We start from the raw sequence: 14,785 nt of genomic DNA, 5'->3' as shown, positions 1-14,785 counted from the left end.
CAGTGTGAAGGACCTACAGCACCTGAATTATGTTCACCTTTGACAGCCATCTGAGATGGCAGAGGGACCCATAGCTCTAGCTCAGTTAAGGCACATCACTTGCGGGGCTCCTTCTCCCAATGAGATAGATAGGTCTACAAAAGGAGCAAAATGGCGCCTAGCCTATCAGGGTACATTAATACAGTGTCTATGAAAATAGATAGGTCTCCAAAAGGAGCAACATGGCGCCTTAGCCTATCAGAGTACATTAATACAGTGTCTCTGAAATACCAGCTGTAAACAGCGGAAACCGCACTGGGAACTGGCCACTAAACACTGGCAGCTCCAGGACCCCAACAAAATACCTCAGAGTTTCATTATCACCAAAAAACTGGGAATGTTCAGAAACGGACTAAGCCAATTATATGAAAATGGAAACATACATTTAAAAGTGTTGATCTATATTCAATAAAAATAAAGGGAATGTTAAATACTATTTATGAGAACACGGTAAGTGGCTAAAACACAAGGCACCCCTTATTACAAAGGGATGGCATTATTGGAGGATCTGAGAACGCAAGCGTGATTAGGAGACACTGATTGGGGCACTTACCTTTTGCACAAAACACGACCTTTGCTCCATGCCGCACTGAAAAGGAAAGACAGAACAGTGAAATAATGTTTAACCTCATTAAGAGTGTACGATTCTCTTCTAATAAAACACACATTTAGTTACAGCTGAAAAAGGAGGAAGTGGAGAAAGAGAAGTAGTGAAGGCAGGAGAAAGAACAGATGAGAAAGGCATCAGACCATGGAAGCAAAGAGGGCAGAGAAGCATGAGAAAAAGGAAGGAAAGAGAACACAAAATGAAAGGAAGGAGTCAGATATACAGAGACAAGGAATCGTAGAAAGGGACAGGTAGACGGAGGAGAGAGAAATGGAGATGAAAAGCCATAAAGATAGGCACAAAGTTGAAACAGAGGAGGAATAGGAAGAAAAAGAAAGACAGAGAAAGCAGAGAGGTAGAGAGACAGAAAGACAAGACAGATACACAATCACATACCTACAATCCAGAAATGTAAAAGCGGTTGAGAAGCACCCCAGAACATGTGTCTCCAACCAGTAGTACAGGAGATCGTGGTACCTCATTAGCTGCTAGTGAGATGCTCAAAGGCATGGACTTGGGCTCCTGAGGCTCTCGGGCCCAACAGGGCTCAGCTTCAGTGCTGCTCTGTATGAAGACCTCAGGGTGACAGCACTGAAAGTAAGGGCGGAGCCATCCTCAATACACTCATACACAGTGTAATGGACAGGCAGGAAAGGGACAAGCTGGGTTTAGTATTTTCAGGCGAGTGCATCCTGAAAGTGCACTTATATGTGCTTTGGTCGGCTGTATCATCTACCCAAGTATCAAGGATACGGTGCAGTTAGAATAGTAAATGTGCACGCCAATCACGGGTAACATTTTAAAATGGGATAGTGGGGAGTTTTGGAAACAAAACCGGTAGAATGTGTATTCCTCATCGACTTCTATTGGAGGAGAGGAAATCTCAGGTGGGGACAGCTAAAATAAAACCATGTTTTGCTTTGAACACCGCGAGTCTCCGACCTGAATCGGATCAGTTGGCTTGTATGGTCTTGTATACATAAGTCTGCAAAGCCAACAATTCCAGAAATCTGGGAATAAAAGGCTAAAACCGCTGATGCTCGAATGCTAGAAAATCCTTGCATGAAAACAAACATTTTCTTTTTGCATTGTAAAATATAAGTTTGTGGTGTTCCTCGCTCATTGAGATGCCAATCACTGTTCGCCAGCTGAGCCAGAGAATGGTGGACGGAGGACGGTGCCATTACTGGACAAAGGGATCAAAGCCTCCTGAATCTGTGGAAGCAGGAGAGACCAACGTGGAAGTGAATAAAAGCTTAGCTGCTAGCAGAAGTGCTTGCTAAAGAGAGCTAAAGCTTTCATGCAGACGCTTAGGGCATTGCTAAAGTAAAATATGACGTACTTGCAAGCAGATAAGAGCATTACCAAAGTGAGGAAAAGCTAACCATGCAAGAAGGCAAGGGCATTATTACTAATGTTAGCACAAGCTTACCTGAAAGCAGGTAATAAGCACAGCTAAAAAGAGAGTAAAACAAGGTTAGAGCATTGCTAAAATAAAGGATACAGGCAGGCAGGTAAAGGCCTTGCTAAGCAAGTAAAAGCTAAAAAGAGTAAAACAAGGTTAGAGCATTGCTAAAATAAAGGATACAGGCAGGCAGGTAAAGGCATTGCTAAGCAAGTAAAAGCTCACGTGCACGCAGGTGAGTGCACTGTTATGGTCAGCAAAAGTGCACCACCAGGTAGGTCCGGGTATTGGTAAGTGAGTAAGGCATAGTTGACAATAGGTGAGAACATTGCTAAAGCGAGCAAAAGCTTACCTGCAAGCTGATGAGAGTACCTTAAGTGATTAGAATGTTAACTGAAAGCAGGTGAGTACACTGCTTGTCATATGTGCAAGCGGGGATGAGCTTTGCGAATAGCTTGTTTTTCTAATGGCGCTAAATATTTAACTCTGCCATTTCTAAGCACTTTAAACAACAGATGTTACCATTACGCAAGTTATGGTATTCATTTGATGTACTTAACAAAGATGGAAGGCCGGGTCTGCCTTAGAAGGACTTGACCTCCAGAAGGCCGCATCATTGGTCAGCTTATTTGCAAGGTGAGAAAAGCATCTCTAATATCAGTAGAAGCTTGCCTGCAAGATTATTGTAAGGACTAGGAGTTTTCTGTTTTTAACATTAGCACAATGTTGTGTAAATTGCGTTTACTGGAATACGCGTGCTTCCCCTAATTTTTTGTTTTCATCGGCTGATGCTTTCTAGTGTAATTTTCACGCACAGGAGACTGGTTCGAGTAGAAACTCTTGACCTGGATATGTGCCGAGGTCGTATGTGCTGTTATAGCAACGTTTGCGTGTGACTTTACACACTGAATGGAAAGTAGATTGAGCAGGTATCTCGCATGACTTTGAACACAAGGCCATAACTCCCATACAGTTATTATTCCAAGACCACCCAAGCATGTTTTACATAGTATTTGTAATTTCCACAATAGTTGAAGATAGAAAAATATGCTTAGCCCTAGTAAAGCACATAGGAAAACCCCAAGCTGAAGAAACCTGTAAGAAACGTTAAAAAAGCGCCCTAAAGGGAGGTCCACACATGACTTAAGAAGTAAGACCCCAACAAGGCTACAGACTGAAATACGTAAGAGTATTTCATATGTGCTTAGGTGATCCCAGAAGCTGCTGCTGTCAATTTGTTAGTATTGTTTTTTTTCACCTATTACCACCAAGTACCCCGAGACACACCTCTGATTGACTGAACTCACTAATGGACCTTCCAAGTGACAGATTTCTGAGCAACTACATATTATATTATTTGGGTGTTGACATTTAGGTATGCTCTAAATAACATATTTTATTATTTTTCAAATCACTATATAGTTGGCAAACATAACTACACGTCTGACACACACACACACTTTCATAAACGTACCGCTAACAGTTTATTTTATTAGTCCATAACTAGCTCAATGAAAGCATTACAACCAGGACATATCAAACTATCAGTTAGGTTTTAATTTTGTGAATGTAAATTTCCAAACAAAAGTAATTTTTTAACTTGAATCATCATTTTACAAACACAGCGCGCACATTTTATCCTTAAGTAGATACGTTCAAAAAGTGATAACCTGAAGCACAATATCTGAATTTTGGCCTTACTTTGGTAGAATAATTATTTGAAGCTGATAATGAAGAACAACTATCAACTTAATGTGCAACCACAGTATGTTTGTTACTCAGGGAGAGAGTTGGAGATCATAAAGTTGCTTGCCGTGTCCTCTAATCCTGCACACAAATTCTAATAGAGCTTCACTTTTACAATTAGTACAATGTGGAAAAATCCCACCGAAAAGGAGAAAAAGAAAACAGGACATGCAGCTGGAAGTCTGTTGACAGGGTCCACTTAGTTTTCAACCCTCTGTCTGTGGCCTGCATGGAGGAACCAAGTCCATGTGCCTAGTCATCCCCTTAAACCGACAACAGAACCCAGAGTTGATGTTACAGGAACACAACACTCGATAATTCTGTGAACACCTGTGATTTAGGGAGCTTATGTCTTATCTGAAAATTATTTATTTTAGGAAGTTAAATGAAACACTAATCGAAATACATTTTCTACTTGAGCAACTAAATCTCAGCAGAATCCCTAAACGTTCAACATTTGCAATTCCTCCCTTAGAACTAGGCTTGCCTGAAGATATTGCGGGTCAGGATCTTCCACTTTAACAGGAGCTCCAACAGGGCTTGTTATTACCGGATTTCTTGATGATCAGAACCTGCTTTGGTTGATGTGGTCTCCCTCTAAACTCCAACAGGCATCCAGAGGGTTCCAATCTTTACAAGCCCTCTCAGCTCCTTTGCTGATGTAAATGAGGCGTCCTCCTCCTCAATGGCTGGGCTGCCCACTGTTTATGGTGGTGTCCTGCAGCTCCAATGGCACCTTGCAGTCTGAGCCAGGAGAGAAGTTTAAAGCGTTTGGGCTTGTATCTAGGCCTCAGATTTCGATAAATGTCATTTTGAATTGCTTTTCTTGTTTGTGAATAATATCCCTGATACACGATCAGGTACGTGTCAGCGGGGTATGTGTCGGACATGAGAGAGCACATACCGAGTCGACCAGCGTAGTGGCCAGTGTGTGGCTTGTTGCCTTGGCTGTCTCTTACTTTGCCGCCGCTCATTCCTCTACTGGTCCTTTGCGCGTTTCTTGTCCTTGAGATTTTAAAAAAAATATATTTTATGGACTTCATTATAAGTGACCCAAATATGTGTCAGCACTTCCCCACCCCTGGATTTAACCCTATAGGAGAATAGGTAACACCAATGATAGGGAAAATCCAGCCTAGTACAAATTGGGCCCTGACGGTCCCCTAAAAAATTTGCGGGGTGAGAGGAGGGTGTCGGTAATTCTGGATCCAATCCCCTTTGAATGTCACGTGGAGATTTCGGCTGCTTCGGGCGTCAGAAACCTCTGTGTGAAAGTAAGAGGTACCATCGTGTTTCTGTGGATCTCTTTATAGCCATGGGGCCAGTAACTGTCGTCCACATTGTAGCTGAGTCCACTCGAAATGAAAGCCTATGTGCATGCCACTTTCAGTGTTCTTAAAGTTGCAGTCATTTCAAGAAGGTGCTGAGAGTTTAGAAGAAGTAAATATATATTACATGTATTTTAAAGATCAGATGCCAAGTGCCTCCACTGAGGTACGAGCATAGTAAACATATTAGGTAGAGGTCGATTCACAAAGGTAGCTTAGGAGTAGTAAAGTTACGAGTGCGTAGTCTCCGCACTCGGAGCGGAATCTCCGCACTGCTGGGGGCAATACTCGAAAGTTACCTTTGTGAATCGGGCCCTTAATCCACAATACCGTTCTGAGGGGCTTTTTCTTCATGTCTTCCATATACTCGACAAGTGTCAACATATAGGACTAAAAGACTCTTAAGACAAGTTTGAACGACCATCTGCAATGCAATAGGTCTCGCATTTGCCAGATTTTGAGGTATTGGCATTGTAAATGACAAGCCTTTTATTTACGTTTTAAAAACCTGCAATAATCAAAGGCAATGTCATTTACAATACCAATAGAACAAAGTTGTGAAAATACAACACCTATTGCTTGTCAGGGGACGTGGCGTTCATAATTGTTTTTCTTCTCTTTGTTAGAATACAAAACCAGAAGCTTTCTCACAAGATATGAATATTTTGGTTTTTACTTTTGATTAAAAAACACTTTCCAAGAGAGAGTTCGATTTTTAAAGCACACCATTGGGTGGCAGCATTGCCTCACTTTGTATCTAGTTTTCAAGCATTGTAATAAGAAGGCCCAATTTCAATAACCTTATAGATCGTTACATGTCAAATGTGTGCTGCTAATCATCCGTGCTAATCTATAATTTATTTATTTTATTTATTTTAAAGGTCTTATATAGCGCTGGCTAGACCCGGAGGTATCAGAGCACTTTACATGATTATCAGACCATAGTTGCAGGTTACATCATTACAAAGGTTACACAGTTATCAGAGCATGGCAACATAGTTACATGTTCGGTCGAGACAAACAAGAAGGACATATACGTAAGGGAAAAAGCAGGCAAGGGGAGAGATTCAGGGGAGGGGGTAGGAGCAAGGGGAGAGATTCAGGGGAGGGGGTAGGAGCAGGGGAAGTAGACAGAGAATGTAGGAGGGAACGAGGAGGGGAGGGTGAGAGACACAGCATGGAAAGAGGAGGGGGAGGGTGACGGGGACACAAACCGGTAGACGAGACAAAGCTGGGTCCAAAGTCCAGTAAGCTGTGATCCCAGGGAAAGTGGTATCATTTCCCCCATCTCTGTTGCGAGAGGCTCCCTATACGCAGTGGACTCTCTCGGAGGGGTCTCTGAGACTCCAAGGCCTACATTCTGGATCATTCCCCAGAAAGAGGAGAGGGAGTGCTTTGGCAAGGGGTGCCATACCATACCTCAACTGTGAGTGGATCCCTTGGCGCTGTGGTCTCTCTCAGGTGGTTTGCTGAGACTCCAGAGTGTAAATATTGGATCTTTCCCCAACAAGGGGAGAAGGAGTGCGTAGTCAAAGGGCACAAAAGGGCAGGGGGCTAGGTGGTGTAGCAGTCAAGGGGAGAGATTCAGGGGAGAGGCGATAGGAGCAAAGGAAGTAGACAAAGAAAGAAAGAGTACTAAATGGGAACAAACAGCATCCGTTTGGGGGACAGGCTGTTTTCTCTCTGTGGCCATGAGTTTGCCCCATCTCTAAGGTAAACGCCTAGCACAGGCCATTGCAGAAGCTTTGCCATCCAGGACATGAAGCACACAGTTAATAATTCAAATTATTTTTTTACAATTAACAGAAGTTTATAGTGCGCTGCACATCAGCAATCCAGATGTTTTCAATTTAAGTTCTTGGGTGCAGAGGATGATGCTCAGAACTAACAGTGTTTAACCCAGTCATCATCCAGGGGAGATAGTTCAGAATCATGAGACTGAGGGAAAAGATCATGAACCCAATGAAGGCCAACTCGTGGTCCGCAGGGTTCTCTGTAGAGGACACATATGTCAGAGGAAGCAGGCATAAGTTCTCCGGGACTTTCAGGATGAAGTTAAAGTGGCACAAGACTGGGAAAGCGCGGATGGAACATGACTTGGCATGATAATGATTCTAGTAGGCCAAAGCCACCAGGAAGCAGGGTGCAGAGTGGAAGCCAATGCAGAAGCGCCAAATATACCTTTGTGGGCTTTCCACCCCAATCGAAGCTCTATTGGAGGAGAGATAATTCAGAACCCCAACCTTATCAGATACCAACTGCGCTCCTCCGGTCCTGTACTCGCCGAAACAGTGGACTTCGATTTGATGACTGCGGTCGGCATACAAGGTAGAGACACAATGAATCGCCCCAGGAGACAAAGAAATCTTCCTTCGGGTGTGCTATGACGCCATCTTAGAGCCAGGCGAGATATCTCGTAGTGCGGCGATGCTCATTCCGGCACAGATCTGAATAAAAAAATGTTTTCCTCACCGGACCTCAGGTGACTATGTGGACACGAGGATTCGACCATAAGCAGGAGGCAGAGTGACCTCATCTGCCCGCCATAGCCTCCAGGCGAAAGAAAAAAAAGAAAAAAGAAACACTCCGTCCGCCATTTTGGTTCGCTGGGGAAGATCGAGACATCAACACAGTGAAAAGTCCTTAATTGTCGATATCCCACTCAGTTAAGGATATCATTAGATGTAGCAACCATTCCGATGTGAAATATTATCCTTTTCAAGCATATATGATGCCATCTTCAGGGGGATCCAACGCTGATGTTCCGCACTCGACAGAGCGATGGGATCAGGCAGCTATCATCCAAGCCACGCCCCCACACCCCCAGGTTTTTAAGTTCTTTCCACAGATGTCGACGAGGGAGTTGTAGTCCTGGTTCTACAATAGGATATTGAGGTCCCGCCTTGGTTGCTTCCCGGTAGCTCTTCTCGGGCAGGCAGGCTCCTCGGCACCCCTGGTGTGGTCTCTTGGGGGTGTCGAAGGGGGGAGGGGTAATATTTAAGCAAAACAAATGTATCTATTGTCAGTGTTAAAAATACACTAGCCCTTACAGTAGAAACTAGAAGCAGAGACCCACCACCTAATCTAATTACTTAGATGATCTTGAGGTGGTCATACAGTCGAGGTTTTTGCTTTTCTTTGTGGTACTTCTAGTCTTGATTATCCCATTCTAAAATCAGGACTACAAGTCCCGGAATGCAAAGCGTAAAGCTGCACTAGATGAGTTACTTAAGAATGGGCCAAACAAGCGAAGTCAATGATGAAAGCAGGACAAAAATATAAATAAATAAATAATACACGCTCGGAGATAGAGAGCAGAGTTTTAGAGGCTTGTCGCCAATCGTGCTCTTTACAGGCCGGTTTTCAATGCGCTTGAAATCGAAAGCCAGGGGAAGCAGTTGTGCGACCACAGAGCCTTCCCATGCTGCCTCCAGAACAAAAGAAAACAAGCAGAGTCCCGCGAGTGGTGCAAGCAAAGCGGGCGCCTACAGTAGGAGAAACTCATTAACTAACCCCTTTCATGCTCGCGGGTGCTGCGAACGACCGTTGGCCGACGTAGCCCCGCCCACTCAGTAGAATGCCCGTACCACGGCAGACATTCCTCCGCGGTAAACGGGTTAAAGAAAATAGTGCTCACAAGCTGTAAATAACACATAGTATGTACCAACAGAAGTAAAAGGGCCAATCCTCATGGGTGGTTACAAATGAAGACAAAGCAGTACCAAGGAGGGACTAACAAGCCTGTCAACAAATCAGAAGCCAGCATTTACCAAGGACAATGACACAAGCCAATTAAAAATATGGGCGGAGAGTAGGCGGAGCTTCAAGTCTACACTTTAATACAGCATGCCTGGCAGAGCAGAGCATGCGCTGCCCAGGCTCGACCTAAAAAACGACTTGGAAGCACAGTTTCTTTTATAGACGCAAGTTTTGTTTGTAATGCAATACGTATAGTTGTAGTCTTCCGCTGCGGCAATCATTGTATATATTTACCATAAACTATTTTACTTTGCGAGGTAGAAAGAAGAGAGTTAATAAAAAGCGGCTCTTATGGATGCTACGATGCAAGTTTTTGATATTACAGAATTATATTTTTTCTACAGTCTTCTGTATCAATTTCCGTTAACAAGGCAAAAGAGAGAGAGAAAAATGTTACATACAGCTGAGCATAATTTGCCACCAATCACATAATATAGAACCTAATTGGCCTTTTGTGCCATATAATTTGCCCATCCTTTGCTTCCTAATGTAGTGGCTCTGATCAGATCTAGCTAGATACATCGTCGTATTTTGTCTGTTGCTGCTTCTATGAATGTCTTTTTTGCTTGTAGACCAAGACCCACGAGGTTCTATGCATTAGGACTCAATCAATCAATCAATCAGGGAATTGTAAGCATGCTACTCACCTGTGAGGGTCTCAAGGCGCTGAAGGAGGGGGAGGGGGTCCGCAGATCTGTTTAGCCAAAGAGCCAGGTCGTGAGGGTCTTCCTGAAGGTGTTCAGGGAGCGGGCGCATCTGATGTCTTCCGGTAGCTCGTTCCAGGTGTTGGCTGCAATATGAGAGAAGGATCTTCCGCCTGCTCTGGCTCTGTGGATGCGCAGAGTTTCGGCCAGTGCGAGGATGGAAGATTGGAGGTTTCTTTTGGGTACATGGAAGTTGATTCGGTCATTGCGGTATTTGGGTCCGTTGTTCTGTAGGCATTTGTAGGCGTGAGTTAGGATTTTGAAAGTGACTTTTCTTCACAGGGAGCCAGTGGGGACTTCGTAGGTGTTGACTGAGGTTTTCCTGTTGGGGGATGCAGAGGACGAGTCTGGCAGGAGTGTTCTGTATTGGCAGGAGTGTTCTGTATTGTCTGGAGTTTGCGGAGTAGGTACTTGTTGATGCCGGCGTACAGTACGTTTCCATAGTTTTCGTAGGACTAAGCCAGGAAAGTACCAAGGTTTTCTGGTGATGTAACATTTCTAACTCACTTGTACTTAAAAGCTGAAACACATCTTTAAGCAACAGCAGATTTTTGAGGGCACAGCTCATGCACAGCCTACTAGTGGCCCTTTGTCCTGTAAGCAGTAGGATCAGGAAAAGCCCTATGTTAAAGGGACCTGAGAAACTGTCACTCATCAGGATGCCTGCTTGGGTGCAAAGTGCTATGCAAACAAATGATGGACTGATCAACTGTTGTTTTTGCAGTTGTCACCCGGAGTGGGACGGGTATGCTCAGACGCGAGTCCCGTGCACTCCATGCAACTGGAATCAAGCTATCCTGGATGATGATGGCCGATAGCCCGAAACCGTTCCTAGGATGCTTGTTTCCAGTCCAGGGAGGACCTGGCTTGGCAGTTCGGGCTGGACTGTTCCCATGGGGCACAGGGTCAAGACTGGTTTGCATATTGCTGGGTTCAAACTGGAATTGCATGCTGAGCAAAAAAACGATGGATTTAGGCCCAGATCTCTGTACTGGGGTAAATGTATGACATTGTTCTGCATTCTGTCCATCAACTGTTGTTTTTGCTTGGGTACGTCATCAGTGGTCCTAGAAGCATCCAAACCCCTTTCATAAGATTCCTTCACTAGGTCCAGGTCAGAGATATGAGTAAGCTCTAAATAATGTGCATAGCATTCTAATGATTGTCAGCCCCCCTGCCCCAATCAATAGATATTGCTACTCCACATACCCAGTCAATGCCTACACTCTCCCAATAACCACCAAATTTGAATTTAAAGGTTCCTACCTATTGGGAATTGAATGGCGAATGTAGTGATTAGGTCGCGGGTGCCACAGCACTATGCGAAGGGAGAATGTGCACTGTGCACATTCAACTGGTGGTTCCCTTGTATGAAATGATGCATAAGCCAGAGGAAGCGGGGCAGAATCCTTTATTTCCCCTAGTTGCACAGAGGAGCGTGTTGGCGTGCAAAGGAAGGAGCTAGCTGTTAGTACGCCGAGAGTGGGTGTGTATGTGCATGTAGGTGGTTGGGTGTACCTTTAGTCTGGGATGAAGAAGGATGCCTCAGAGGACGCCAGTGCCTTATGGATAGCACCCTTGTAAAGAACCCAGCCAGGCAAGAGCCTCCAGGATGTGGTCAGGTCAGAGGTATAGCCCAAGTGTAGGACAGGTGGACTCTAAGCCTGTTCTGAGCCACAGGGATATTACTCTGGGGAATCCTTGTACTACCAAAATTTCAAACTAGACATTAGAAAGGAACCGCTATTTACAGTCACTTAGAAATTAGGGAGACAAACAGTAAATCATTGCACTGGATCCCCGCTGTAATGCAGCCTGGTGCGAGCCTGGGCACAGGACAATCCCTTACCTTACGGGGTGTGTGAGGGATGCAAGACCTGCATTGGGTGCCACACAGGTTCTTTATTTGCAATCATGTGCTCCAGCCAAGGGATGTCCAAGGACCAGAAGCGAAGACAGACTGGGGGCAAGCATGAGTAAGAACCCAGGACCATCAAGTCTCGCCGTGCTACCACTATACTGTTGGCCCTGGAGGCAGTGATTGCCTTCTTAGAATTGATTCACCACTTTTTTTGTATTTTGTTTGGGGCAATTTGCTATTGTTTGGTCTTGGCCATTTTATGGCTTGTTCAATTTTTCTGGTGGAAATTTGGTCTATGTTGATTGTGTGAACGTGATGTGTGTGCTAAGACACATTAATCTGAGCTTGGGGTCAGACTGGTCATGGGATTGTCACTGGAATGTGTGAGAATTGTCTCAGTAGTTCATTCAGTCCAAGATGTAACTTTGCATCATGGATCCTGTAGTCCTGTGTGTCCAGTTATGAAATTAGGACTACAAGTCCCACCAAGCAAAGCAAAACACCTAGACTGGTTGTTCTACTCATGCCTGGGACCTTTGAGAGCACTGTGCATTATTTTGCTAGATTTTGGTTCTGTTATTTGTTTTAAGGTAGGGAGGAGTGCTATGTCCTTACCAATTCTCCTGCGACTACTTGGGTTTTATTGTTGTTGAAAGTGAGGGAGTTTTGCTATGTGTTGTCCAATGTTCCAGTGTCCTGCTGTCCTTCTTATGTCCTGAATCACTGGAAGATGTGAGAGTCCATAGAGGGTTTGGCTGCTGTAATGGACTATTCATCCAGGAGTCATCAGGGCGTCTGATTTTGTTCAACTGGCCACATAATAAGATCTGCTCCTGGTGTGGTATAGCACATGTATTATTTAAAGAAGATGCGTATAATCCCTTTAAGAACACTTGTTAACATAGGAATACATCTGTATACTTAAAGCTTTCAGCATCAGGACTTTCATTATTGAATCCTTCACCCAGCCCTGGTATATTGGTGGAACATCTGGTCATACTTTTCATATCCATGGCACGAGATGGTCAAACATGCTCAGGTTAAGCAGCATCTACTCAAGTGTGGCAGTAATGCATCGGTGGATCAGGGAGGAAATACTACAACTTATAGGAGTTGCAGAGGGGCGAACACTGGAGCCAACGATAGGGGCATGCCTGCTGGGGCTCCTCCCATGGCATCCTAAAAAGAAAGCAGGAAATAGATTCCTGGCTCCATCTCTGGCACTAGCCAAAGAAGAATAGCACAGGCCAGGAAGTCTGTCTCTGGAGTCTGGACCAGCAGTAGAAGCCTGGTAGTGAGACGTCACACACTGGGGCAGGGCAGAGGGTAGGGCCCTGAAGAGGGAGGAGACCTATGGAAAGAGATACTGGAGGCATGGGAAAACCCAGACAGAGATAAACGTGACGGGGGAGGGGCGAAGACAAGACATGGACGGGTGGTGAAGATGACTAAAGGGGAAACGTTTAAACAACAACACTGAGTCGGCCTGCATAAAATCACTACTGCAAACAGACTTTGATACACTGCTCGTCCATGGCCAAGCTGAGAGACTGCATATATAGCCCGGCTTTCACATACAAACTGGGGGCACGGCAAACCCATGAATTAGCAGGAGGAGGACGGCTTACTGATAGTGTGGCACACGCCGGCCCCCCAATCCCACATGCGTACAACCCAATCTGCCTAACATTACTAGATGCAGAATTCCTGACCCTACTGCACAGTTTTTAATTAGATAGTCAATATGTTCTACCAGTTGTATAGTTTTCTTTTTGTTGATAAAAAATTGTGGGATATTTACAGACTAGCACACAATGTGTGTGTATATATATATATATATATATATATATATATATATATATATATATATATATATATATATATATATTCAGAATTATCTTTTTTTCCTAAACCCTACAGGCGAAAGAAGACTGCAGCATATGTTATTATAATATACATGTATTTAAACCAATTGACTGCCCCTTCTACGATCTATTCGAAACTTAACTAAAAAAAAAACCTGAGAGGATTTTGCACACACCATAGAAGTGTTGTATTGTGACGTAAAGTAATTGCTGAACAATACGATATTGGTTGGATATTAAAATAAATGCAGATACAAATATGTTGGGGAAAAAAGTGTGAAAGTAATACATGTTACTAGCTCATGAAAATGAGAAACTGGTGTGTGGGCAACAAACATGCATTTACTAAATATTAAAAGGCAGTATTTTCTGGACACGTGTGTTTTTTTCATGTACATGCTCATCTTTCCCTTTGCAGAATTGGATTTATTTTTCCCAAACTAAAAGTCTGAATTTGATAGTGAGATGTTTGTCTTTCCATAATCGGAAAACTGATGTTTGATGACAAATTAATATAATCTATCTGCTGTTGAAATCATTAAATCTCTGACACCAGCATGACAGTGCTGCTCTGTGGCCTGGAATTATGAGAGGTGTGTTATTTCTTATTGTATCCACTCTGCCCCTTCCAAGTTATGACTATGAATGGGCATGGATGAGCACAATGGGAAGATGAAAGACAGTGTAATGTAGGAGTGTCGCAAGTAACTTGCACAAAATGACAGGGCACATGAAGTTGCATTTTAAGAACTGTAGGTAGCACATATGTATTTTTATACTTTTTAAGAGAAACAGTACTGACATTTTTTTATCGGCGAGGACAAATCCCCAACATCAATGAGGTGGGTGAGGCTTGTTTGACACACCATGAAATTATTGCAACATGAGTGACCGTTTCTGAACCTGTATCATTTTAGCAAACGTGTTTGAAAATCGAGCTATAAAATAACCTATTGCCACATGTTTGCCAAAGTGGCTAGAGTGTATTCGTTCTCTCAGTAAATGTGTATCTTATTTTGTTGTATGGCGTTTTAGATTCCGAATGGATTTTCCCGATTCATGCCCTTATATAGGTACAATTCTCATTGCCCTTATACAGGCATAAGAACTCAAGCCCTTATTTAGACATAGCCCATGCTACCCAAATACAGACATGGCTACTTCTGTCCGTTCACCAAACGTTACAACGATTTCTTGGAAAACCAGTTTAAGCCGTTAGGGACTTTCCCGTGTTTGAATATTGAATTCTCCAAGAACTCAGTTACTTTACAATGAACAACTATTCCCCAGGGGTTCATTCATGATGTTCATATGCCCGACTTTACGTCAAACATGGCATTCCTAAACACCTTCAAGGTATAAATATACCTTCACTTGCTATGGCAAAGCACAGTGGTTCGGATCAGTTCGAAGACCTACTTGCCCGACGCAGCTCGCTACAGCAAGTGCCGAAGGAAGCCAACTCTCCAGC

General features: G+C 43.7%; 1 protein-coding gene across 1 annotated transcript in view; it reads right to left on the bottom strand.

The window, feature by feature from the left end:
- HSD17B14 (hydroxysteroid 17-beta dehydrogenase 14) overlaps positions 1-14,785 on the bottom strand; it is an 82,482-nt gene that overhangs the window by 45,087 nt on the left and 22,610 nt on the right. The window contains exon 2 of the mRNA XM_078654989.1: positions 593-628. Within this exon, the coding sequence (XP_078511115.1) occupies positions 593-628 (36 nt within the window). The remainder of the gene's footprint in view (positions 1-592; positions 629-14,785) is intronic.

The sequence above is a fragment of the Lissotriton helveticus genome, chromosome 7, assembly GCF_964261635.1.
Source record: "Lissotriton helveticus chromosome 7, aLisHel1.1, whole genome shotgun sequence".
NCBI classification, from domain to species: Eukaryota; Metazoa; Chordata; class Amphibia; order Caudata; family Salamandridae; genus Lissotriton; species Lissotriton helveticus.
Note: the sequence above shows the minus strand (reverse complement) of the source record. Positions and strands in the feature narration are given on the sequence as shown.